The sequence below is a fragment of the Stegostoma tigrinum genome, chromosome 12 (genome assembly GCF_030684315.1).
Source record: "Stegostoma tigrinum isolate sSteTig4 chromosome 12, sSteTig4.hap1, whole genome shotgun sequence".
Taxonomy (NCBI): domain Eukaryota; kingdom Metazoa; phylum Chordata; class Chondrichthyes; order Orectolobiformes; family Stegostomatidae; genus Stegostoma; species Stegostoma tigrinum.
In genome coordinates, this window is record NC_081365.1 from 77,306,023 (window position 1) to 77,331,217 (window position 25,195).

The window sequence follows — 25,195 nt, forward strand, 5'->3', positions numbered from 1 at the left end:
GGGGATGCCTTCACATTACTCTATAAACTGCTATCATTAAGAAAAAGTGACAGTGTACAAATGTCTTCAGGTGGAGTGTAAAACTGATGTTATAACCTTTATCATGTTTCTATGGTCACAAAAGCTCCACAATGCTGAAAGTTGCTGGAGACAGTAAGTTATATTACTTTATTTACCGTCAAAATGAAAATTCAAACATTCATCGCTCAGAGGTTCCTCAGGGTTCTACCAAGTGGCCACCATGACTTCAATAGATAATGTATCCAGGATTTCAGCCAAAGCTTTAGCATCCCATCAGAAGAACCAAACAAGTACTAAGCAAACAACTTCAACTTCAGTGCAGTATTAAGATCTGGCGGTTATCACTGGGAAATGGCATAACTCTGTGTTTCCGAATTCTGAACCAAAATAAATTACAGTAGGTTACAGCAGAGGTGACCATTCAATCCACTGACTCTGTACTGGCCATCTGCACTCCTGTCCTTTCCCCAACTACCCTGCAAATCTTCCTTCTTCAGACTATGATCCAATTCTCGATAAAAACAGGTGACTAAATCTGCCTAAACCTCATTCAAAGGTAGTCCATCCCAGCTAAAACAAGATCCATTTTTGATATGAAGAGCGCGTGCAATGGGGACTGCAATTTGATGGGAGTAGAACTGCGATACTGAAGAATAGAGTTTAAACTGGGGCACTACTAGAAATAAACTGTTTTCTAACATCAAAGCCAGTTGAATGAACTGAATAGTTCAGCAATTCGGCTGGAATCAGGAAAGAGCTTATTCCAAGATGCTAAAGTCTGACAAGTACTGATTGCTTCAGCTAACAACTTTTCCATCCTTCCCCCTGTCCAAAGAGAAACCTATGATACTGGTGACATGTTGACCTGAAGGAGGTGGAGAAGTAGTTTCATGACATGACAAAAAAAAGCAAGGCGAACAGTAGCTTTCAACCATAAGGTAAACACAAACTCAAGATCCTGACAATAACAAATGGTAGCACAGTCTTGATTGAGAAACAAACAGATGCAAAGGTTGGGTGCTCTTTCAGTGTTAATGTTGTTAGCTGTATTTTAAATAGTGAGAAATGTATTATCTTCAGAGTTTGAGAATGCCATTAGAAATGCTACAGCAACATTGTACTTACTAAAAAAACAAACAACTGTGATTAAGTGTTCTAATGTTGACCCATTTCACCATTCAACCATGCTTTATCCTGCCCAGATATCCTCTTTAAAACACTAAGATCACCACAGCAACAAATCCTAATCTGCCAGGCTCAAGACTAAGAATCATATGTGTCTGAATGGTTATCAATACGTCTACGTTCTTACAAAAAAGATAGAAATTGCTGGTTCCAATAGGGAGCAATTAAATTCTGTCTGAAAGAGAAAGGCAGGCTCCCAGGTATCAGGAAAGAGATAACCAGTACAGACAGCAGTCCAAGGTAGGTGAGGTGGGCAAGGTGAATGCTGATGACCAAGTAGACTACACAGTCAAGCTAAGTACCCAGGTACAGTGGATAGGGATGATCAGGGAGAGAAGACAGACTGGAGGTAGATGCTACGATATGGTGAACGGGGTCACTAAGAAAGAACTGGCATCTGCATACCAGTTAACCAAAAGCCTTTTCCCCCCACCAAACATGATAATTATGCCACAAAGTGCAAGGCAGGCAAGGTTAAACCATTTTACAAAATGGATTCTTTCATGCACAGCATTTCATGCATTGCCCTCACAGGAGTGTATCCCTCTGGTTAGGAATGGTTTTAGGAGATAGGGAACAGCAAATAAGGACTATGGTACTTAAATTGGCAAGCTGTGATTGGGCCTGGTCTGATAGCTTTTCATCATTCTTGTAAATGACAGATGAAGGAAGAGAGAACAAAATTAGTTGAAGACACCGAGTTAAATGCACACAATAAATAGAACAGATGGGTTTTAAAGTTGTCCATTTCCTTGTCTCTAGTTTATACTACTGGAGTTAAGCTATTAGTCAGTCACCGTCTAATTTATAGCTTGAAGTTGCATTGTACTTCGAACACAGTAAACCATCCCAACTGGTTTCATTGGGCCTTGATCAGACAGAATTGATACTGGACCGTGTAAGGAGACACTCAGGCAAGGAATTACAAGCTCAGTCAATGAGATAGATTTTAAAGAATGATTTAAATGCGGGGAGAAGTTTAGACAGACAGATTTACAGGGGAATTTCAAAGATTAAAGCCTGACAACTGAAGACACAGCCAAAAAGAGAAAGGTAAACATGGATGAAAATTTTTGCATGAGACCACCATAGGGGGAAGGATACAATTCCCACAGGGCTGGAAGATGATTGGGGATAAGATGGGGTGAGGCCAAAGGGAGATTTGAAAACAAAATAAGAGTTTTAAAATTGAAGTGTTGTCTCAATGTGGGCAAGCACAGGGATGGCTGAACAGAGTTGAGGGATTTGATGGCTAACTTATGTTCCTATATTTGTAACTGCTCATTTCAAGCCTTGGTCAATATTCTATTATACTTTCTGGGCAGAGAACAGATGCAGCTTGAAGCAGCATGATGACTCATCCGCCAAGGAATTCAGAGCACCTCAATCACATAAGGCCTCCTTTGGAAATATCAGAGAGAGCAGCCTAAATCTCAAACCTCACTTTCAACATGAAAGTGACAAACAATAGATTACCTTAAAATGGAGACATCCCAACAGCTTCCAGCAATGCGATCTATTATTTACGTGGCGTGGTGCTGGTGCCAAACAAGCCTAACACCGGAACCTGTTCCTGTTGATAAAGGATAGGATTTTGGAAAGAGTATATACCTATAAAGGTAACTTATCAGATTAAACCTTTCAGACATACAACTGGCAGTATCACAGGCACATGCAATTTCCTGCACCGACCTACTTCACCAAGGTACCAGGCTCCAAGATTTTCCCTGCTCCTATCATAGCCATGGTATTTTGCCAAAGGTGCAGACAGCTGAAGACACTGCCACAATGGTGGAGCTATTAAGAATCAGGGATATGCAAGAGGTCAGATAGATGAGCGGAGGTATATGCACATTTTAAAGTTGGAAGAGATTATGGAGATAGGGAGGGGAGAAACCATGGAAATACTTAAAACAAGAATGGGATTTTCAAAATCCGTAAGTTGTTTGACCACGAGCCAGTGCAGGTCAATGATACTTGCTGTAATATTTATCCCTTTATGACAGAATAACACCAAAAACCCAGCAGCTTTCAAAACAAAATTTATAGTAAAATGTGCTGGGTCATGTCATGGTTCAGAAAGTGGCTGCACAGCTCGCCAGTGTGAAAGGCAGTCATAGAGATTTTTTAAAAATAGCTCAGAAAGTCTTCAAGGAGTTATCTATTCTCAGGGATAACACAGTGTGGAGCTGGGGGAGCACAGCGGGCCAGGCATGATCAGAGGAGCAGGAAAGCTGATGTTTCGGGGCGGTACCCCTCTTCAGAAGGGTCCCAACCCAAAATGTCAGCTTTCCTGCTCCTCTGATGCTGCCTGGCCTGCTGTGTTCATCCAGCTCCACACTGTGTTATCTCTGACTCCAGCATTGGCAGTTCTTACTATTTCTAAGCGAGCTATCTATTCTCAACCCATTTTCCAGTCTGAAATATATAGCTAACCGGAGGCAGAGAGCACTGCCATCTCCCAGTGGAAACATCACCCACCGACACTCAAATCATCACAATCTTATCAAAACTGCATCTTTATTTCATCCCTTCATTGCTCACCAAGATCATGCTCATTTTACTCCAGTAAACAAGTTTCTCCATCTGAATGCCAGAATGTGGATACAAAGTGCTTTTGTAACAAATCGAACAGAAATAATGAATCCCCTTCCAAATTCAGTTTTCAATCAAAGGCAAAGGCATCAGGAGATGATGTAAAACATACCGGAACCAGTCTATTTAGTAGAGAAAACCAAGTTGTGTACATATGTCAGTATGGCTTATTGAAAAGGTGAAGTGTTAGGATTTCACACCATGCTGGTCTCTGAAATCTAACAAAGTGTCCGGCAAACCACCTGGGTTCATCTTCTGTTATGTGCTCAACCGCTTTTCCGGCTTAGGAACACATTTCAGAATTGCTGCTCTCCACAATGCTGGGGCGAGTAGAAGGCTTAAGGTAGTTACACTTAGGATGAGGAGGTAGACCTGCAGAGGTACAGGGAAAGAACCAGTATTATTTTAGATTCTGTGATTCAGCATAGCAGAAATGCATTATGGAACATATCAAGTTCCAATGTTAACTGATGCTGAGCAGTTACAAAGCTACTCACCTCTCTGGAGACAATTCCCGACTTACGAGCCCGACTACTCAGAACAAAGGAAAACTCACTGACTTGCGCTAACCCTGCAGAAACGACCCATCTTATGTACTTGCTGTTCCTTGGTAGGATCAGGGAGAGGACAAGTACTGCCAGGATAAACTACAAGAGGAAAAAGTTGTTAATTTTATAGTTCCCATTTCTTGACAATTGTGTACATTCAGAAAATTCATGCATGGCACAGAGATTTCCTGAACTTATATCCTACAATATCCATAGGTGCAGGGGATAAAACACTTCTATTAGTAAATTGGATAAGTGGAGTGTATGGATTGACAATCAAATTACTAGCTTGGAATCATTTCCTGATTAAAGCATAACATTATTCCGTGCGCTGTATCGTTAGTGTACATGACTGATTCAATTTCTAAAATGGCCAAGTTGTTGACCTTTATTACTGTTAACCAAACAAAAGAGGTTTACCTCACCAAGTTCCGAAATTATGAACAAAACTTATTCTTTAGACAGTGGCAAAACTGATTAACAACAAAGTATATCCTGAAACTAAACTTTCTCCTTCATTGCAAACAAACACACTTACACGACAAATCAACACAACTGCAGAGTATTTTTTTGAAAAAAAAATGGAAATATACTGAAAGGTTAAAATGGGACAGTTCCTCAGGGTTCTCCAAAATTCCTGCAAGGAGGTCAAAATGCTGATTATCGTAATTGGAAAATCTTCAGACCTGATTTCAATTTGGGGAACATCAGTTAGTCTTAGGCCTTTGATTAAAATAAAGGCTCAGCTTTTAAGAGTTTGAGATATACATAATGATATCGGGCACTTTCTTTGAATAGGTTCCCAGAAGTACTTCAGCCTGGACAGAGAAATCTGTGCAGCTTGTTCTACTTCCAGGCTTCTTCTTAATTTTTCAGGCATGAGAGGGAGTTGCTTACTGCACACTATCATCTTTATTCTTCTAAAGAAGGTCTCCTGGAGAACTCAGCAGTTCTGGCAACTTCTGTGGGGACAGATCCTGTCAGACCTGGCAAGTTTCTTAAGCAGATTCTATTTTTATTTCAAATCTCCAGCAACCACGATTCATTGTTTTATTCCAGAAAAGTATTGCTGGGCAACCTTCAGGACAAAGGGCCTAACATTTCCAAAGCAAATTAAAGCTCATCTCTCAAACACGGTTTGTATTTCCAGTTTCTTGACTTTTCAATAATAAGCAGGCAAATCACAGCTCACTTTACTTTTAAACTATTCCAAGAAATCACATGTTCTCTTAAAAACCTTGGTAAACCCTTTTTAATAAGCAGTCGTCATATTCCAGTTCCTGGTGGTTCCTAAATACACATTCTTAACTCAAACTTCGATCCCGCTTTCACAGCATAATTTTAATATCTGCCAACAGTGTCTACCTGGTAGCTGGTTTGGTAACAATTGAAGGCAAGTCAAAAATGTTTGAAGATGGTGAAAGGTCAGAGAAACATGGGTTGCACATGCACAAATCTTTGAAGGTGGCTAAACAGGCCATGAAGCAGGCAAAATCCGAAGCTTTACAGATAGAAGCACAAAGTTCGAACAGGCAGCAAGTTGCACTGAATGTTTATCACAGGTTGGTTCAGCCTTAGCTGGTGTATTGTGGCTAAGTGGGAGCATCACCACTTCAGGATGTCAGTCAAAAATTCTCGGGAAGAGTACAGGAGATTTGTTAGAATAGTACAAGAGTCATGGGACAGCAATTAGGTGGCTGGACTACAGAAACTCAGATTGTCTCCAAAGGAACAGAGGGGGCCAAAGGCAATTCGATAGAGGTGCTCAAAATCTGCAGAGTTCAGATACAGCCATTGTTTCCAACAATGAGAACAGTGCAGGGATATGACAAGGAGCAGGACCAACAGGATTGTCCTTCAGACGTGTATATACTTGATGAGCTCTTGAGCACTATTATGTTCTGCACTGATCAGGCAGTTAGGCTGCAAGATAATGCTGGTGTTTTACCTGCTTGAGCTCATCAATTGCTGATATCCTCTTCCCAGTTTCTAGCCTCGAATCTTTCAATGCTCTCCCCAAACCCCATCCTTTACCCTTCTCTAATAGATTTAACTTCTAGATGTGCAGCACGCAATCCTGATAGGAGATGACTCCTACATACAATTACCTTCATAAAAAAAATGAAAAAAGTACAAGTTCGTTCAACTGTGTGTGTCCACACTTTGTGCAGGGCACTGCTGATGAATTGGGTTCAAGAGTGTGGCAGCTAGCTTCATTGGTGACTGGCGCTCAAATCCAGGCTGGATTGTTTGTAGTCTGTACCCACATGAAGTGAGCTCCATTCAAAAAATGTGAGAAAACAGAAATATTGCCACACTTGCACATAAAAGATCAAGTTTCAGATCATGAGACTGAGAAACAAAACACTGCAAACACTGAAAATCTGAAATAAACACAAACTGCTGCAAAAACGCAGGCAGTATTTGTGGAGAGAAACAATTATTGTTTCAGGTTAATGAGAAGCCATCATAACAGTTTGGATAAATGCAACCTTTTCTCTCTCTACAGTTGTGGTCTGACTTGCTGAATATTCACAGTATTTCCTGTGTTTATTTCACAGAACAGTTACACACAAGCAGCTATCCAGACCTTGGTACCCACATTGCCTCTCTACAACAGCAATTCACCTAACCCCATTCCTCTACCTTTCCCCCCAAAACCCTGAAAATATTTCTTCAGATAATGATCCAAGCACCTCCCTCCACCACACAGTGATCCAGGGCATTCCAGATCACCTGAATAGCTGCAGCATGAAGGTGTTTCTCCTCATGTTGCAATTGCCTCTTTTGTCAATTACCTTAGTTCTGTGTCTTCTGTTTCCCAATCCTTCTACCGAAAAGAAAACTTTCTCCCCATCTACTCTGTCCAGGACTTAATAACTTTTGTCAAATCTCCTCTCAACCTTCTCCAAAGTTCACAATTATTCCAATCTATTGGCATAAGGCCCTTATCCCTGGAATCATTCTCAGCAATATTTTTCTGCAGTCTCTTATTCTTTCACATCCTCCTCAACGTGTGTCACCCAAAACGGGTCCTTTGCTACAGCTGAAATCAAAACAGTGTTTCATACAGGTTAACCACAACAAGATTATAACAACTGTGTTTTTGTATTCAGTGCTCCTGTTTATAAAGCCCAGGTCTTCACATGGTTTTTTAACCATGCTCTCAATCCTACTACTACTGCCTGCAATAATGTGCATATTTACACCCAGTCCCTCTGTTCCTGTAATCCCTTTAGAATTGTACCTTTTATTTTAATAGTCGCTTCATGTTCTTCCCAGTATAATTAATCAATTCACACTTATCTGCCTTAAAGTTAAACTGTCAGCCTATGTCCTTTCATGTTCACTATCCTCCTCACAATTCACCATACTTCCAGATTTTGTTTTATTTGCACAGTTTGAGCATGTACTCTGTGCACAAGCTCTACATTCAGCTTCCAGACTTCAATACAGAAAGTATCTCTCTGTCTCTCTCTCTCGCGGTCTCTGCAGTGAAGTAACCAAGGTCTGGAAGTTAGCTACCTAGTCTCTCCACTGTTTGCTATAAGCTGTGGCTTCGAGCCAGCAACTGAAAGTCTGAACAATTAATGTGTGAACCACAACATATCTTGAGCAAAGAACTGGAAGAATCTGGATAAACGGTGATTGGAGAACAGAAGTCTTGGAAGAAGTAAAAGGACCTCATCGAATTCTGTGGACCAGTGCTAACAAACTGCGTTTCCCCAGTACTTTTCCATCCATCCATAACACTCGCATGTGTGTACACGCACGTGTGTACGTATAGAGGGTGAAGAGGGACTAGAGTTTCTGCTAGTAGTATTATAGGTTGATAATTCATATCTGTGCTTGCTTATGGTTAGAATGATTTATTTTAGCAAACAGTAGTGCCTGGGAAATACCAAAACCCTGCCAATGTTTTCTGCTAACATGAGTCTGTCATACAGGGACTTTGAGTAAATTGATTTTGTAAATTTTGTGATGGCCCAGCAGTTGTGGCACTCAAGTATCAGTGCACTTTCTAAAATGGGTCATGACTAAGTCAGGAGACCTAACACTATCTGTGGATCTGCCCCATAAACCTCTGTTTAGTCTGAAAAACAACACTGACCACTCCTCTGCTTCCTGTCATTCAATCAATTTATTTTACATTTATTTTTGTAATTATTCCATGAGCCTTAACTTTACTCAAATATGTTATATGGTACTTTATTAATGTCTTTTGGCAGCCTAGGTACACCAAATCAATAGCATTATCCTGATCCGCACACTGTTAACTCATCACAGATCTCAGTGAACTAAACTAAAAAAAACTGGAGTAGGCTGATCAATCTCTCCAGCCTGCTGTCATTCAATAAAGATTATGGCCATTGTGACTGACTTAAATTCAATTATTATGTTTTCTCTTATAACCTTTGACTCCTTTATAGATCAAAGGACTATCTCAGATTTGAATATATCCAATGACCCAGCCTCTGCTGCTGTCAGACAGAATTACAAAGGTTAACAACTCAAAGGAAATTCTTTCTCATCAATCTTAAATGGGAGTGCTCATTTTTAAATTGAATTCCCCCAGGTCTGCATGAGGGCGAAAACATCCTTTCACTATCTACTCTGTGATTGGAAGATTTGAGCTATAGTGAGATGCTGAATAGGTTGGGTCTTTTTTTCCTGGAGCATTGGAAGCTGAGGGGTGACCTTTTTATAGAGGTTTATGAAATCATGAGAGGTACGGATAGGGTGAGTAGCCAAGGTCTTTTTCCCCAGGGTAGGGGAGTCTAGAAGTAAAGGTTGTAGGATTAAAATGAGAGGGGAAAGATTTAAAAGGGACCTGAGGATAACTTTTTCATGCAGAGGTTAGTGTGTGTATGGAACGAGCTGCCAGAGGAGATGGTGAAGGCAGGTATAGTTGCAATATTTAGAAGTCATCTGGATAGGTACATGAATAGGAAAGGTTTAGAGGAATATGGGCTAAATACTGGCAAATGAGAACTTATTGGTTCAGGATATCTGGATAAGTTGGACCAAAGAGTCTGTTTCCATGTTGTATAACTCTGAATCTATGACTCAATAACTACAAGCCAGTTAGCGTCACATATATCATAAGAAAAATGTTAAATGTTATTATTAAAGAAGGGCAGTTGAATAAGTTCAACGTAATCAGGCAGCACCCAATTTTGAGGTTTTGTGACAGAGAAATTGTGAATTACCAACATATTGGAGTTCTTAAGAAAGTAACATGAATAAAGGGGAAATTTAGATTGTACTGTCTTAGATTTCCAGAAAGTGCCACATCAAATATTATTGCAGTAAATAAGAGCTGGTGGTGTAGGAGGTGACATATTAGCACAGATAGATTAGTGACTGGCTAACAGGAGGTGGAAAGTAGGAATAAGTGGGTTTTTTTAGTCTGTCAGCATATCATGAGTTATGTACCACAGGGGTCAGTGCTCAGTCCTCAACTCTTTACAATTTATACAAAATAATTTAAACAAAGGGACAGAAGTATGGTTAGCAAATTTACTAATGATACAGAGAAAGTAGGAAAGTAAGTTGGGAAGCAGGTACAAGGTTGCAACAGAGGGCTATTGATAGGTTAGATGAGTGAGCATAGATCTGCCAAATGGAGCATAATGTGGGAAAAATGTGAAGTTATCAATTTTGGCAGGAATAACAAAGTATATTATCCAAATCGTGAGAGATTGTAGAAAGATCCTGGGTGTCCTGTTGCATCTATCACAAAAGATTAGTATACAGATACTGCAAGTAATTAGAAAAACTAATAAAATATTATTCTTTGTTGAGGGGATTTCAATACAAAAGTAGGAAGATTGTGTTTCAGTTTACAGGACACATCTCTCTGGACCATATGGAAATATTGTATTGTATAGTCCATAGTATTGGTCACTTTATTTAGGGAAGAATGTAAATGCATTGGCAGCAGGTCAGAGAAGTTTTACTGGATTAATACCTATTATGTTTTATGGAAAAAGGTCGGATGTGCCAAGCTTGTATTCACTAGAGTTTAGAGCAGTAAAAAGCAGCTCGATTGAAACTTAAGTCTTGGTAGGGTAGATGGAGAGAGACTATTACCTGTTTTAGGAGAACTGGGCACTAAAGATCAAGGTTGCCTTTAAATCCAAGATGAGGTGAAATTGTTTCTCTGAGGGTCATAACTCTTTAGAACTCTCCTCCGAAAAGGAGGTTGAAGCAAAATCCTTGAATATTTTTAATACAGGTGGATCGAGCCTTCTTAAGCAGGTAGGTGAAAAACTATTAGGGATAGGCGGTAATGAAGATTTGAGTTTACAATCAGATCTGCCGTGGTGTTATTGAATGGCAAAGAAGACTCAGTGGCCGAATTGTCTACTCCCGATCCTCATTCATGTGTTCAAATGTACTGCTCATCCACAGAAAACTCTCTTGCAATCTTTGCCAGTTCATTCAGCACTGAAAGCACTGTAATGGTATGATCATAGGCCACTTACCTATTATTTCAATGCAAATATAGACTGAAAAAGTTAGGGCTACTATTCAGGAATTCATGAGTTTCCGATGCATAATAAGTGTAATTTACCATTTTTTTTGCCTTGAACATTTTTTCTTTAGTAACGTTGAATCTCATCCCCTCAAATTATTTTTGCAAATTTAAAAAACGAAAATCAAATATCTTCTTTGCTTATTCTGTCTACTGATTTTAACTCTGTCCCTTCACCCTATCTGTATGTCTTGGTGTACATAATTTAAATATAATTTACTTTTTCAGCTTTTTATTTATTGATTTGTTCTGCATGTCTGTGAAGATTCTTCTGTCTAACTGTTTGAATAGTGTTGCTGTTGGTTTTCCTTGAAATGGATGGTAGCAGATTAGGGTAAATATTGACAATAGCTGAGCAGCTGTACGCAGGAGGAAAGTTGAAAGCTGTTTCTTCACTGCTGAGAGAAAAGTTTTGGTCATTATTTAATATCTCCCCCATTGTTGCCCTACTATACACTATACACGTGTGCCAGAGTGTCGACGGGAAGGTTGTTTTTTATTCTCCAGTACAAAAACTTACCTTGTGCAGCAGAGGCCATTGCTCCATTTTTGCAGCAGCAGCGGGAGCAGTGAGAGCAAGGACCAGGGGACTGTCGGGAAGGTAAGTTAATCCTTTTAAAAACTTACCTCGTGAATAGGCGGAGCGCACATTGAGCAGGAGAGGACACGGGACGGCTGAGTAAGTGAGGTAGTATATTTGGGCTAGAGATAATAGGAACTGCAGATGCTGGAGAATCCGAGATGGCAAGGCGTAGAGCTGGATGAACACAGCAGGCCAAGCAGCATCATAGGAGAAGGAAGGCTGCTTGGCCTGCTGTGTTCATCCGGCTCTGCACCTTGTTATCTCTAATATATTTGGGCAGTTGCTTTATCCGAAACACTACTTAGGTCGTGTCTCCCAACCAGGTGGAGGTCCTGCTCCAACCCAAAAAAAAAATTCTCAGTGCCAATTTGGTAAGGTTACTAGTTTTTTTTTCAATAGTCTGTCTGGGAATTCAGAACAGTGGGAATGGATGTTAGGGCCGTTGCATACTCCTCTTATAGAATGTGGGAGGTAAGGGTCACCACTAGAGTTCCCACTGACTTCATCTGCGGGAAGTGCACCCAACTCCAGCTCCTCGGAAACAGTGTTAGGGAACTGGAGCTGGAGCTGGACGAACTTCGGATCATTTGGAAGGCTGAGGGGGTAATTGAGAGGAGTTACAGGAAGGTAGTCACACCTCAGATACAGGAAAAAGGTAGATGGGTTACAGTCAGGAGATGGAAAGAGAACAGCAGACAGTGCAGGGATCCCTGTGGCCATTCCCCACAATAACAAGTATACCATTTTGGATATAGTTGGGGGGGGGGGGGGGGGGGTGAAAATGGCATACCAGGGTAAGCCATGGGGTACAGGGCTCTGACACAGAGCCTATCCCTGTTGCTCATTAGGGAAGGGGGGGGGAGCATTATTCATTGGGGATTACATAGTTAGGGGGACAGGAGATTAACTGGGAACAAGAGAGACTTGTTGTTGGTGTGTTGCCTCCATGGTGCCAGGGTCCATGATGTCTCAGATCGCGTTTTTGGGATCCTTAAAAGGGAAAGGGAGCAACTGCAAATCGTGGTCCACATAGGCACGAACGACATAGGTAGGAAAAGGAATGGGGACGTAAGGCAGAAATTCAAGGAGCTAGGGTAGAAGCTTAGAGCTAGAACAAACAGAGTTGTTATCTCTGGTTTGTTACCCGTGCCATGTGCTAGCGAGGCAAGGAATTGGGAGTGAGAGCAGTCGAATATGTGGCTATAGGGATTGTGCAGGAGGGAGGGATTCAGATACCTGGATAATTGGGGCTCATTCTGGGGTAGGTGGGACCTTTACAAACAGGATGGTCTACACCTGAACCAGAGAGGTACCAATATCCTTGGGGGGGGGGGCGGTGGGGGGTGGTGGTGGTGGAAGAATTTGCTAATGCTGTTCGGAAGGATTTAAACTAATTCAGCGCGAGATGGGAACCTGAATTGTACCTCCAGTGTACAGGAGGTTGAGCGTAGTGAGGTCATGAATAAGGTTTCAAGGTCACGGGAGTGTACCGGCAGGGAGGAAGGTGGTTTGAAGTGTGTCTACTTCAACGCCAGGAGCATCCGGAATAAGGTGGATGAACTTGCAGCGTGGGTTGGTACCTGGGACTTTGATGTTGTGGCCATTTCAGAGACATGGATAGAGCAGGGACAAGAATGGTTGTTGCAGGTTCCAGGGTTTTGATGTTTCAGTAAGATCAGGGAAGGTGGTAAAAGAGGGGGAGGTGTGGCATTGTTAGTCAAGGACAGTATTATAGTGGCAGAAAGGACGTTTGATGAGGACTCGTCTACTGAGGTAGTATGGGCTGAGGTTAGAAACAAGAAAGGACGTCAGCTTGTTGGGAGTTTTCTCTCGGCCTCCAAAAAGTTCCAGAGATGTAGAGGAAAGGATTGCAAAGATGATTCTGGATAGGAGCGAAAGTAACAGGGTAATTGTTATGGGGGACTTTAACTTTCCAATATTGACTGGAAACGCTATAGTTCGAGTACTTTAGATGGGTCAGTTTTTGTCCAATGCGTGCAGGAGGGTTTCCTGATACAGTATGTAGATAGGCCAACAAGAGGTGAGTCCACACTGGATTTGGTACTGGGTAATGAACCAGGCCAGGTGTTAGATTTGGAGGTAGGTGTGCAATTTGGTGATTGTGACCACAATTCGGTTACGTTTACTTCAGCGATGGCAAGGGATAGGTCTATGCCGCAGGGCAACAGTTATAACTGGGGAAAAGGCAATTATGAGGCAATTAGGCAAGATTTAGGATGCACAGGATGGGGAATGAAATTGCAGAGGCTGGGCACAATTGAAATGTAGAGCTTGTTCAAGGAACAGCTAATGCGTGTCCTTGATAAGTATGTGCCTGTCAGGTAGGGAGGAAGTGGTCGAGCGAGGGAACCACGGTTTACTGAAGAAGTTGAATCTCTTGTCAAGAAGAAGGAGGCTTATGTAAAGATGAGGTGTGAAGGCTCAGCTAGGGTGCTTGAGAGTTACAAGTTAGGAAGGAGGGACTTAAAGAGAGAGCTAAGAGGAGCCAGGAGGGGACATGAGAAGTCTTTGGTAGGTACGATCAAGGAAAACTCTAAAGCTTTCTATAGATATGTCAGGAATAAAAGAATGACTAGAGTAAGATTAGGGCCAGTCAAGGACAGTAGTGGGAAGGTGTGCATGGAGTCTGAAGGGATAGGAGAGGCGCTAAATGAATATTTTTTGGCAGTATTCACACAGGAAAAAGACAATACTGTCGAGGAGAATACTGTAATACAGGCTATTAGACTAGACGGAATTGAGGTTCACAAGGAGGAGGTGTTAGCAATTATGGAAAGTGTGAAAATAGATAAGTCCCCTGGGCCGGATGGGATTTATCCTAGGATTCTCTGGGAAGCTAGGGAGGAGATTGCAGAGCCTTTGGCTTTGATCTTTACGTCGTCATTGTCCACAGGAATAGTGCCAGAAGACTGGAGGATAGCAAATGTTGTCCCCTTGTTCAAGAAGGGGAGGAGGGACAACCCTGGTAATAATAGACCAGTGAGTTTTACTTCAGTTGTGGGTAATGTGTTGGAGAGTATTACAAGAGATAGGATTTATAATAATCTAGAAAGGAATAATTTGATTAGGGATAGTCAACACGGTTTTGAGAAGGGTAGGTCATGCCTCACAAACATTCTTGAGTTCTTTGAGAAGGTGACCAAACAGGTGGATGAGGGTAAAGCAGTTGATGTGGTGTACTTGGATTTTAGTAAGCGTTTGGTAAGGTTCCCCATGGTAGGCTATTGCAGAAAATACGGAGTCATGGGATTGAGAGTGATTTAGCAGTTTGTTTCAGAAATTGGCTAGCTGTAAGAAGACAGAGGGTGGTGGTTGATAGGAAATGTTCATCCTGGAGTTCAGTTACTAGTGGTGTACCGCAAGGATCTGTTTTGGGGCCACTGCTGTTTGTCATTTTTATAAATGACCTGAATGAGGGCGTAGAAGGATGGGTTAGTAAATTTGCGGATGACACTAAAGTCGGTGGACTTGTGGATAATGCGAAGGATGTTGCAGGTTACAGAGGGACATGGATAAGCTGCAGAGGTGGCAAATGGAGTTTAATGCGTAAGAGCGTGAGATGATTCACTTTGGAAGGAATAACAGGAATACAGAGTACTGGGCTAATGGTAAGATTCTTGGTAGTGTGGATGAGCAGAGAGATCTCGGTGTCCATGTGCATAGATCCCTGGAAGTTGCCACCCAGGTTGATAGGGTTGTTAAGAAGATGTACAGTGTGTTAGGTTTTATTGGTAGAGGGATTGAGTTTTGGATCCAGGAGGTCATGGTGCAGCCGTGCTTGGAGTATTGCGTACAGTTTTGTTCACTGCATTATAGGAAGGATGTAGAAGCATTGGAAAGGGTGCAGAGGAGATTTACCAGGATATTGCCTGGTATGGAGGGAAGGTCTTATGAGGAAAGGCTGAGGGTCTTGAGGCTGTTTTGTTAGAGAGAAGAAGGTTAAGAGGCGACTTAATAGAGACATACAAGATGATCAGAGGATTAGCTAGGGTGTACAGTGAGAGAGCCTTTTTCTTCAGATGGTGATGGCTAGCACGAGCGGACATAGCTTTAAATTGAGGGGTGATAGATACAGGACAGATGTCAGGGCTAGGTTCTTTACTCAGAGTAGTAAGGGCATGGAATGCTCTGCCTGCAACAGTAGTAGACTCACCAAGTTTAAGGGTATTTAAATGGTCATTGGATAAACATATGGACGTACATGGAATAGTGTCGGTTAGATGGGCTTCAGATTGGTTTCACAGTTCGGAGCAACATTGAGGGCCAAAGGGCCTGTACTGCACTGTAATGTTCTATGTTCTATGTTCTACTCTGTTGAATTCCCTCTGAACTTTATGTTTCAATAACATGACCACTCATTCTAAATCCCAAAGTGAGGAAGCCCGAATGGCTTTGTCCTACAAATCCGTGCTTTCTTAAAAAAAAATTAACCTGCATTTGCCCGAGAAACTGTCCATTAATTGTTTCCTGAAGCACTGCTCCCAGAAGTTTCCCCACCACCAAGGCTCAAACTGACTGGGCTACATTTGCTGGGATCACTCACAATTTTTGAACAAGGGTATAAACATGTGTAATTCTCTAATCCTCTGGTACCAACCCTATATTTAAGGAAGATTGCATAATTAATGGCTGTGCCTCTGCAACTTTCATCCTTATTTCTCCTCAGTATGCTCAGACATCTGCTCCCAAAAACAAACTTGAAAAAGAGAAAAAAAATACTTTGGGCACCAGAGATCCAAAATGAGAAGCTGGATATACTCAGTGGGTCATTCCGACTCCTGAGAAACAGAAATCAGTTAGTCAGTCAACATTTCAGAACTCTAGCGCTTTTGTTCCTCAAGGCTGACAAGAAAGTCATTACCTTGGACACCACAACTGCCAATGTAAGGCACATTAGGACTGTCAGTTCATAAAGCACAAATGTTGGGAAAACATGAAGACCTGTAAAGGGCAAAGGAACAATATTGTAATTACCATTTCTTAAAACACAGCAGGTAGTAAAGTTAGCTCACATTAGCCTCCTGTTATCACTGAGGATCGTTTACCTCTAATCTTATAGTTATGAGCTAACAATTTCTATGTTCCTAGTGAACAACCCACCTTACCACTCATGGATTGTTAACTATCTCACGCCTCCCTGTGAGCTGAACTGGGTATTCTAATTTAAATTATAAATCATTATCTAGAAATTACTAAAAGCTGGTTCAGAGGGGGAAAAAAGTTTCAAAAATACAAGAAAAGCCAACACTTTACTGTACTTAAACAGTTGGAGCACAAAAGCAAGGAAGTTATGCTTCAGTAAGCAAATCTTGGATCCCATCTAGAGCACTATGCTCACTTTTGGACAGTGTACTCCAGGAGAGTTATCGTGGACTTGGATGGGAAAAGTGCGGTTTTTCACCACAACAATCTCAGTCTTACAAAATGAAATTATGGGAGTGGATTGCATAAACTTGACTTCAGTTTAAATGGTTGGGCAATTTTAAAAATGTATCTAACCTGGCCAATTATTGACATATGAACCTCTTGCCATTAGCTGTATACTGATGGAAAGAATGATTAGTGGTCCTATCAAATGGCACCTCCTCAACATTCAGTTTAGGATCCACAAGAATTACTCAGTTTCTGGCCCAACAGAGTTTTGATTTAGACATGGTCGGAGAGCTAAATGATGCTGGATTTATGGATGCAGCTGCCTTGACACCAAGGCAACATGTACAAAGAAGTCCAAAACAATCTAAAGTCAGTGAAGGCCAAGGGATAACCTTTTTAACTTGTCAAATTGGTTATATGGAAAACGGTGATATGACACCAGGCCAGACTTTGCTGGAGAGATTCAGCAGGAATGAACCTTCCACCACACCATTTTCGGCCGTTTCAACAATAACCTTTCCTCTGTCACAAATCAGAACTGTTCGCCGGGGAACACTCACAATTCTGAGAAAGCTGATGCAAGTTTATGATGTGAAAATTCGTGGTGTAGTGGTCAGCAAAGATCACCTCAGACTACAACGGGACTTAGCTCAGACAAATGATGGGCCCAAGAGTGGAGTTTAATTTATATGTGAGGTATTACATTGGTAAGGCAGATCAGCGTTTAACGGTTCTTGGGGAGAGTTGCTGAACAAAGAGACCTTGAGGTGTAGGTTCATAGTTCCTTGAAAATGGAGTTGCAGGCAGACAGGGTAGTGAAGGAGGCATTTGGAATGCTTGCCTTTATTGGTCAGTGCATTGTGTGTAGGAATTGAGAGGTCATGTTGCTGCTGTATAGGACATTGGTTAGACCACTTTTGGAATACAGCATTCAACTCTGGCTTCCCAGTTATAGGAAAGATGCTCGTAAGCTTAAGAGGGGTCAGATAAAATTTACAAGGACTTTTCCAGGATTGGAGGATTTGAGCTTTAGGGAAAGGCTGGATGAGCTGGGGTAATCTTCCCTGGAGCATCGGAGGCTGAGGAGTAACCTTGCAGAAGTTTATAAAATCATGAGGGGCATGGATAGCCAAAATCTTTCTCCCAAGATAGAGGAGTCCAAAACTAGGGGCCATAGATTTAAGGTGAGAGGGGGAAGATTTTAAACTGACCCAAGGGGCACCTTTTTCCACACAGAGGATGGTGTTTATATGGAATGAACTGCCAGAGGAAGCGATGGCGGCTGTACAATTACAACATTTAAAAGGCACCTGGATGGGGACATGAATAGAAAGGGTTTGAAGGAATATAGGCCAAACATGGGAAATAGGACAGATTAATTTAGGATCTCTGGCTGGCATTGATGAGTTGGACCAAAGGGTCTGTTTCTGCGCTGAAAAATTCTATGACTCTATAACAGCACCTATTTTATGATGATTGGGGGAAGCTAATACTTGCACTTCTTAAGAGCTAGTTAAGGACCATCTCCAACAACAGAAAGCCTAGTTGCCTTCCTTAAATCTTCTAATAGCGGAGTCAACACCAGAAACAGTTAATCAGTGACCAGTGATATTGGAACAAGATAAAGTTTGGATGCACTGCAAAGTCTCTCTAACATTTGCAAAGTCCGTAGGAAGGTAATGCCATACTCAATACTTGGGTGGATTCAATACAGCCACAACAGTACTCAAATACTCAAAATCAATCAAGACAAAAGCACTTTACATAACTGGTGTTTGTGCCATTGGGTTCGCTATGCTCACGTGAAAGTTCATCATTCTTTCACTGTTACTACCTTGGAACTCTCAACCTAACACGATTAAGCAATGCTAGTGGCATAAGGGGTGGAGCCATTCAAGGTACGGTCCCACGTCATCGTCACAACACAACAAGGGATGGACAAAAATTACAGACATTACAAGAGTGAAAAATGTGAACTGATTTCGGGGGGGAAAACATTACTTTGCTGTAAACACTGACCATTGAAGCAAATGTTCAATCTTATGAAACCTTAGTGAGCAAAGGTAAACCCAGCTCATGTTGATTTATAGTTCTACCTGATATGTGAGTCCCAATGTTCAGCTTATTAAATGGGAATTAATAGTTGTATCAATGAAGTTACTCTGGCTGATAAATTTCTAAAATGCTGTCTTTATTAGATCCACTTTTCTAAGGGCTGGAAAATTAGATTAAATTCCCATATATTTCATCTCCTTGAGATAGAATGTATAAACCTTATTAGTAGAAGAATAAATTCCCCAACAGCTCAGAACTTTTAATTACCAATTGAAGTGAAGAAGATGATAGCCAGAAAATCCCGTATGGGCTCCATGCACAACATAACTTCCTCCATAGCAGCATGGCCTTGTGATGAAATCAAAGCCCCAGCCAAGAAACAACCTAGCTCCATTGAAACATCTAACATCTCAGTTAGCTGTGGATACATAAAGAAACAAAAATTAACAAACTGTGAACCCTGCCGACAGATCAACTAAATGCACATTGGAATGATGAATTAAAATAAAATTGGAATTGTTGCATTGACGTAAAGCAAGCAAACAACTCCCACTCAAGGTATTTATTCCCCGGTATTTGTGTTGATGCTGAATAATTATTCATGTTATGCTGTTAAAGGTGACACAACTTTATCTAAAGAATCTCAGCCAAATGTTTAACTTAGTTCTTGATAGAATGGCTATTAACATGCAACACCAAATACAACTCTGACACATGAAGGACATTAACTGTTACTCTCTAGTACTGATCAGTTTCTGGTATATGCATGCTGCTAATTAAGGAAAAGTTTATAATTTGTTGACACACATTAATCTGAAAAGTGTACGCAGTTTAACGTATAAACAGCATTATCTAGATTTAATAATTTCTCACCTGTATGTACTGAACCTAAAATTTAACAAAAATTAAAAAGTATTAATTATTCAAAAATAAACTCAGTCACCATCCTCGCTCAAATGATGTCTCCTTAAGACCACTATTTTCCCTTTGTCCATGGGTTGCCGTCTTTTATTTTCCAACTCCAACTGAGCCACCTTCTGAACCTCTGCTGTTCGTGTTAGTAGGAAGACTCACAATGTTAGTATCGAGGGATTTCCAAGAATTTGAAGCAACAATGAAGAAATTGAGAATTATTCCCAAGTCTAAATGGTGAGAAACTTGGGATTTATTTCTGTAGTCTAGAACAGGAGCAGGCGTGCAATGCTGGATGTCCTTGTATGTGAAACACAAGAAGCATGCAGGTACTGTGAGTAATTAGGAAGGTACATCAATTATTAGCTGCTCTTATAAAAAAGGATGGAGAACAAAGATACAGAAATCTCTTTATGACATACAGGGCACTAATGAGATCACAGCTAGAGTAGCATGTACATGTTTGATCTCCAAATTCAAGGATATACCCTGCTAATTCTTATGGCTAGAACCTGCCTGGATGTGTGCCACTCCAATAACCATTCAAGCAATTCAATACCATTCAGAACAAAACAGTCCACTTGATTGGTCATCTATCCATCACCTTAAATGTTCACTCACTCAAGCACCAATGCCCACTGGCAACAGCACGTACTATACACAAGCTGTGTGCAAAAACTCACCAAGGTTCCTTTGAGAGCACCTTCCACATGGCCTCCATCACTTAGGAGAGGGGCAGCAGATACATGGGAATACTACCTCCTACAAATAGCACCATCTGCAAATTCATCTCCAAGTCATATTCTACCCTCACTTGGTACAGTATCACTGCTCCTTCATCGTTGCGGCTTCTGAACCTGGAATTCCTTCCTAACAGAACATATACCACATTGACTTTAGTGGTTTCAGAAGGCAAATTGCTTCAAAGATAATTAGAAATGGGCAACAACAGCTGGTCTAGCCAGAAACACCAATATCCTATGAAACAAAAATCAAGAATTCCAAAAATCCAGAAACACTAGTTGTCCAGAAACCTTCTACCACATCTAGCAGCACTACAACAAATGGTCCACTAGTGCCTGCATTTTCCTATGCTACAGTCAGATTTGAATGGTAAGCAATGACCTACCTACTCTCCCAGATTTCACTCACAAACTAAGACTAGAATTTTCTACATAGCATATGGCAATTTTTATTTCATTTGCATGGCTCAAATGGGAAGATTATGAATTGTAGAACACTCCCAGAAAGTTTACTAGTAACTTTCCTTATGTCACAATAAGCTAACATGGAAAAAATCATCTCCACTTGCTTGGAAGAACTAAGTTTCCAATAAATTAAGGTACGGATGATCTGAGTGGAACAGGCAAAACTGTGACAAGTGGACAGCAGTTGGTCACACATTCCTTCAGACAATCGCTGGTAAATTTTCCCAGCAGCATCTGGCAGAAGCACAGCTTTCTGAGAGTTATAAACATTTAATTGCAACTTCATCTGTAAACTCTGGGAACTGAATAGTTGTGAAGGATATCTTGAGTGATTGTGTCTCCAGTCCCCATCCTATCATAGCAGATGTTGAGAGTACACAAGTTGGTATTTTAGTACAGTGCATCACTTTAGAAACACAGAAGATTCAGTATTTGGATGGATACTGCTTTATATCAGAAGGATATAGTTAAATTCTACTCCCACTTTATAGTTAGGTATTCCATTGCTATTCTATAATTTAGGAAAGTCTGAAATCCAGAGAAGTCTTGAGCCCAAACATTCAGACGAATGAGGTTACAGTATATTTGCACCGAAAGCAGTTCAGTAAAGGTTCACTGGATTGATTCCTGGGATAAGGGAATTTTGTCTTGGATGTAATGGTTGCACCTACGCTCATTGGTATTAGAAAGAATGAAGAGTTATCTAATTGAAACGTAGAATCCTGAAAGGAGCTTGATGGGGTAGATACTGAGAGGATATTTGCCCTCATGAGGGAATTTAAAATAACTTGGCAAGGTCTTCTCCAACTTGATAAAAGTTTTAAAATCTGTGTTTGTGGAAGAAAGGGGAAATTAACAGACATTTTACACTAGTTCTCATTCATGTGGTCAGGTTTTACATTTTGGCATTAATTTGTCAACAATATTTTAATTACAGGAAACAGCAATCATATACTCCCACCTCATCCAGGCTCTCTCTGTCTTCAGACACTCCCACAGATGCTCAAATATACCCACCTAATCAGGGCTCACACAGACCCTCAGACACACCCACCTCCAGAATAGGATTTGTTATTTGTCTCAGGCCAATCCACTGTCAGATTTCTGAATCCAGATGCAGCAAATAAAGTTGATAGTTCAGAACGAATGGGTGTTTTAAATGCAAACATATTCCTCCTCCCACCTCCACCCCCTGAAGATTGTCAGATTGTCAATATATTGAAGTTACACTAAATGTACCATCAACTACAAAGAGTTTATAGAAAATACCTTTTTTTTTCTAAGTGACTATCACATTACTAGCATGTTATCCGTTTGCTCAAGGAGGCAGTCCATTTATCTCTCCATTCCTGGAGTAATAGTGGTGGTATTAATTTTCCATCCCATTATACCCTTGAAGTGGTGGTGAATTCTCACCTTCAACGACTCAGGAAAATGCGTGAAGAAATGTGGGACTCTGATCCAATCATGATGGAACACGGATAGATGTTTATGTAACGTGGAGGGAAACTCAGAGTTAGTGATGACTCTTGGTGCTAGAAGCCACAAAGCAGAAATTTATTTGTCAGCCGCTCTGTGCCAGCAGTGCTCATTAAGCCCAATGATAGGGATTTTTGATCAAATGAACTGCTGTGTGTTAGATGATACTGAGGATCCATTACACTCTTGGCTTGGGTCTCCTTTTGTTGAAAATAGATCAGCCTTCTCTTGCAACATTCTTAAGCATGGGATATTTATGAAAACTCCTCCTCCTGTTAGCTCCTAATATTCCACTATTCTCAGCTGGATCGACTGCAGCTTGAGAGAACCCAAGCTGCTGATTGTCAGACCACCTTCTGGCTTTGCTGTCTTACATCTTCACTAGGCCATATTATGCAGAGTAGTGGAGTATTAATCCACCGAAAAGAAGTTCAAAATTCATCATGGCTGCTCAACATTGCTTGCAATTGAAGGGACATTCAGTAATAAGTGACAATGAAGCTGTCTGGAAGTTGTAAAAATTGTAAAAACAAATTCATTAATTTCCTCTAAATAAAAAGACCTACTGCTCTTACTCAGACTATTCTATAAATGGCTTCAATCCTATAACACACGGTTTTCTTCAAAGTCCAGCAAGTCAGCCAGTTCCACCTTCCAAGGGCATCTAGAGATGGACATGACCAACCTTGCCAACTGCAGCTGCATCCTAATAATAAACAAAAATCTAACTAGATCATAGCCACCCCCTACTAAACCAAGATTTACAGAATCAATGAATTCCTGCAGTGTGGAAGCAGGCCACTTGGTCCATCCATACACCCCTGGATACTATGGGCAATTTAGCACGGCCAAGCAGCCTAGCCTGCACATCTTTGGACACTGGGAAGAAACCAGAGCACCCGGAGGAAACCCATACAGACATGGAGAGAACGTGTAAACTCCACACAGACAGTCTTCTGCAGCTGGAATCAAACACGGATCCCTGGTGCTGAGAGACAGCAGTGCTGACTTCTGGGCTATCGTGTTATCCCGGCATCTCAGGGGTTCAAGGAATGCGAGATGCAATTAGGTTGAAAATTAAGGTCGTTTAAAATTCTGATGTGGATGATGGCCCAAGTGCCTCATGAATGCCAATTCTGAGTAGCAGGATTTGTTCTTCTGCTGCTCCAAATCACACAGAAGTTGTGCCCCTCTACATACTGCCATGAGCTCTCACTGTGACAATGCAACTTTGTCTTGACATAGATTCAACATGATCACTTCTGCCAATACTGTCATGAAAAGAAAATCTGCACAACATTAACTGGCAATGACAAACAGGTTGTTCAATGTTATTCTTATCACAATCTAATGACGATTATCCTGCAGTAGTATCTTACAAACTCCTCCATTAGAGGTATTGCCAATCCACACAGTATGTGTTAAAAATTTCCGACCAGAATCCAGTTTGTGTCCTTGATTCTTCTAGTGGCATTTAAATGGTGTAATGCTATGTCAACTGAGCGGAGATGCTTTACAGGGCCCAGAGTCCACACTGAGTGCACCTATGGGTGCAACTACATAAACATTTAGTCAACGTCCATTTGGAATGTGGGTTCTGTCCAATGGCTGTAACCAGTCAAAGTCACCAAAAGAACAGTGTTTCTCCCATAACTATCAGCTTGAGATAATGAACTTCATAAGTATAGACGAGAGAGAGAAAAAGAAAGGCAGAGAGACAGGCAGAGAGACAGGCAGAGAGACAGGCAGAGAGACAGGCAGAGAGACAGGCAGAGAGACAGGCAGACAACACTTAATAGAGAAATTAAGAGACAAAAGCATAAAGGGACACAGGACAGTTGAGAGAGAGAGAGAAGATAGACAAAATAAATGAGGGAGAAGTCCCAACTAGCGATTTTGATCAGGAGACAGAGAGCAGGTCTAATTCAAGAGCAAGCATATTTAATCCTCTACTTTGACATATGAGCCCTTGCCTAGAGTGTCCTTCGCACTACGCATGTTCTTTTTTCATTTTGAGGGACAAACATGATGCAAAGAATAGGAGTGTTTTGGAAGGTCTGTTGAAAGCAAGGGATAAGATTTCATTGAGGTAGTCGGTACAGTCATTGGAGCATAACCATATTGCAGAAGAACTATATTGATTGAGGGTGGTCGTCAGGGTTTGTGCTTGGAAGGATGGGAATTATCACTCAAATATATAATTCAAGGTGAAAACATGACTACATGAAAACAGTAGAATATGCAGCTGTAGGTCAGCTCCAGGCATTTGGCTTTAGATGCAAGATTTAGATTGCATGACTAAATGAAAATTTCACCAATTCTACCTTTTCCAATATGAGTGCTACTGTGCTTTAGCTTGATTCAAAATAAATATATTATTACCATTAACATAAGAAAGATAAATGCTGAAATTCCTAGGACAAGTTTCTCTCTATTTCCTTTACCCTCTGTGTGTAGTTTTCTGTAAAATGGTCCAATGAGGTAAGTCTTTACCACAAGAGATATCAGAAGAATTGCCACCAACGAAAACAGAATTTGACCAATAAGAGCGAAAATCCGCAGTATTTCTAAAACTGTACTGTTGAAAAAGAAGAAAGGCAACATTGTGAAAATATATTCTCAAATAACCTGATACATGACACTAGTATATACATCACAGTTATTAGTTTGGAGTCTA

The 25,195-nt window shown here is 41.0% G+C and overlaps 1 protein-coding gene across 4 annotated transcripts in view; it reads right to left on the bottom strand.

Moving 5' to 3' along the window:
* Positions 1-3,510: 3,510 nt before the first annotated feature.
* Positions 3,511-25,195, bottom strand: part of tmco3 (transmembrane and coiled-coil domains 3) — a 53,336-nt gene continuing 31,651 nt past the window's right edge. For 2 of the 4 annotated variants that reach the window (XM_048541246.2, XM_048541245.2), the window contains exons 9-13: positions 24,901-25,096; positions 19,187-19,337; positions 16,353-16,432; positions 4,299-4,448; positions 3,511-4,173 (exon numbers count right to left, since the gene is read on the bottom strand). In XM_048541246.2, coding sequence (XP_048397203.1) covers positions 4,060-4,173; positions 4,299-4,448; positions 16,353-16,432; positions 19,187-19,337; positions 24,901-25,096 — 691 coding nt within the window. In that variant the 3' untranslated portion in view covers positions 3,511-4,059. The remainder of the gene's footprint in view (positions 4,174-4,298; positions 4,449-16,352; positions 16,433-19,186; positions 19,338-24,900; positions 25,097-25,195) is intronic. The other 2 variants (XM_059650460.1, XR_007248587.2) reach the window with 2 other exon arrangements.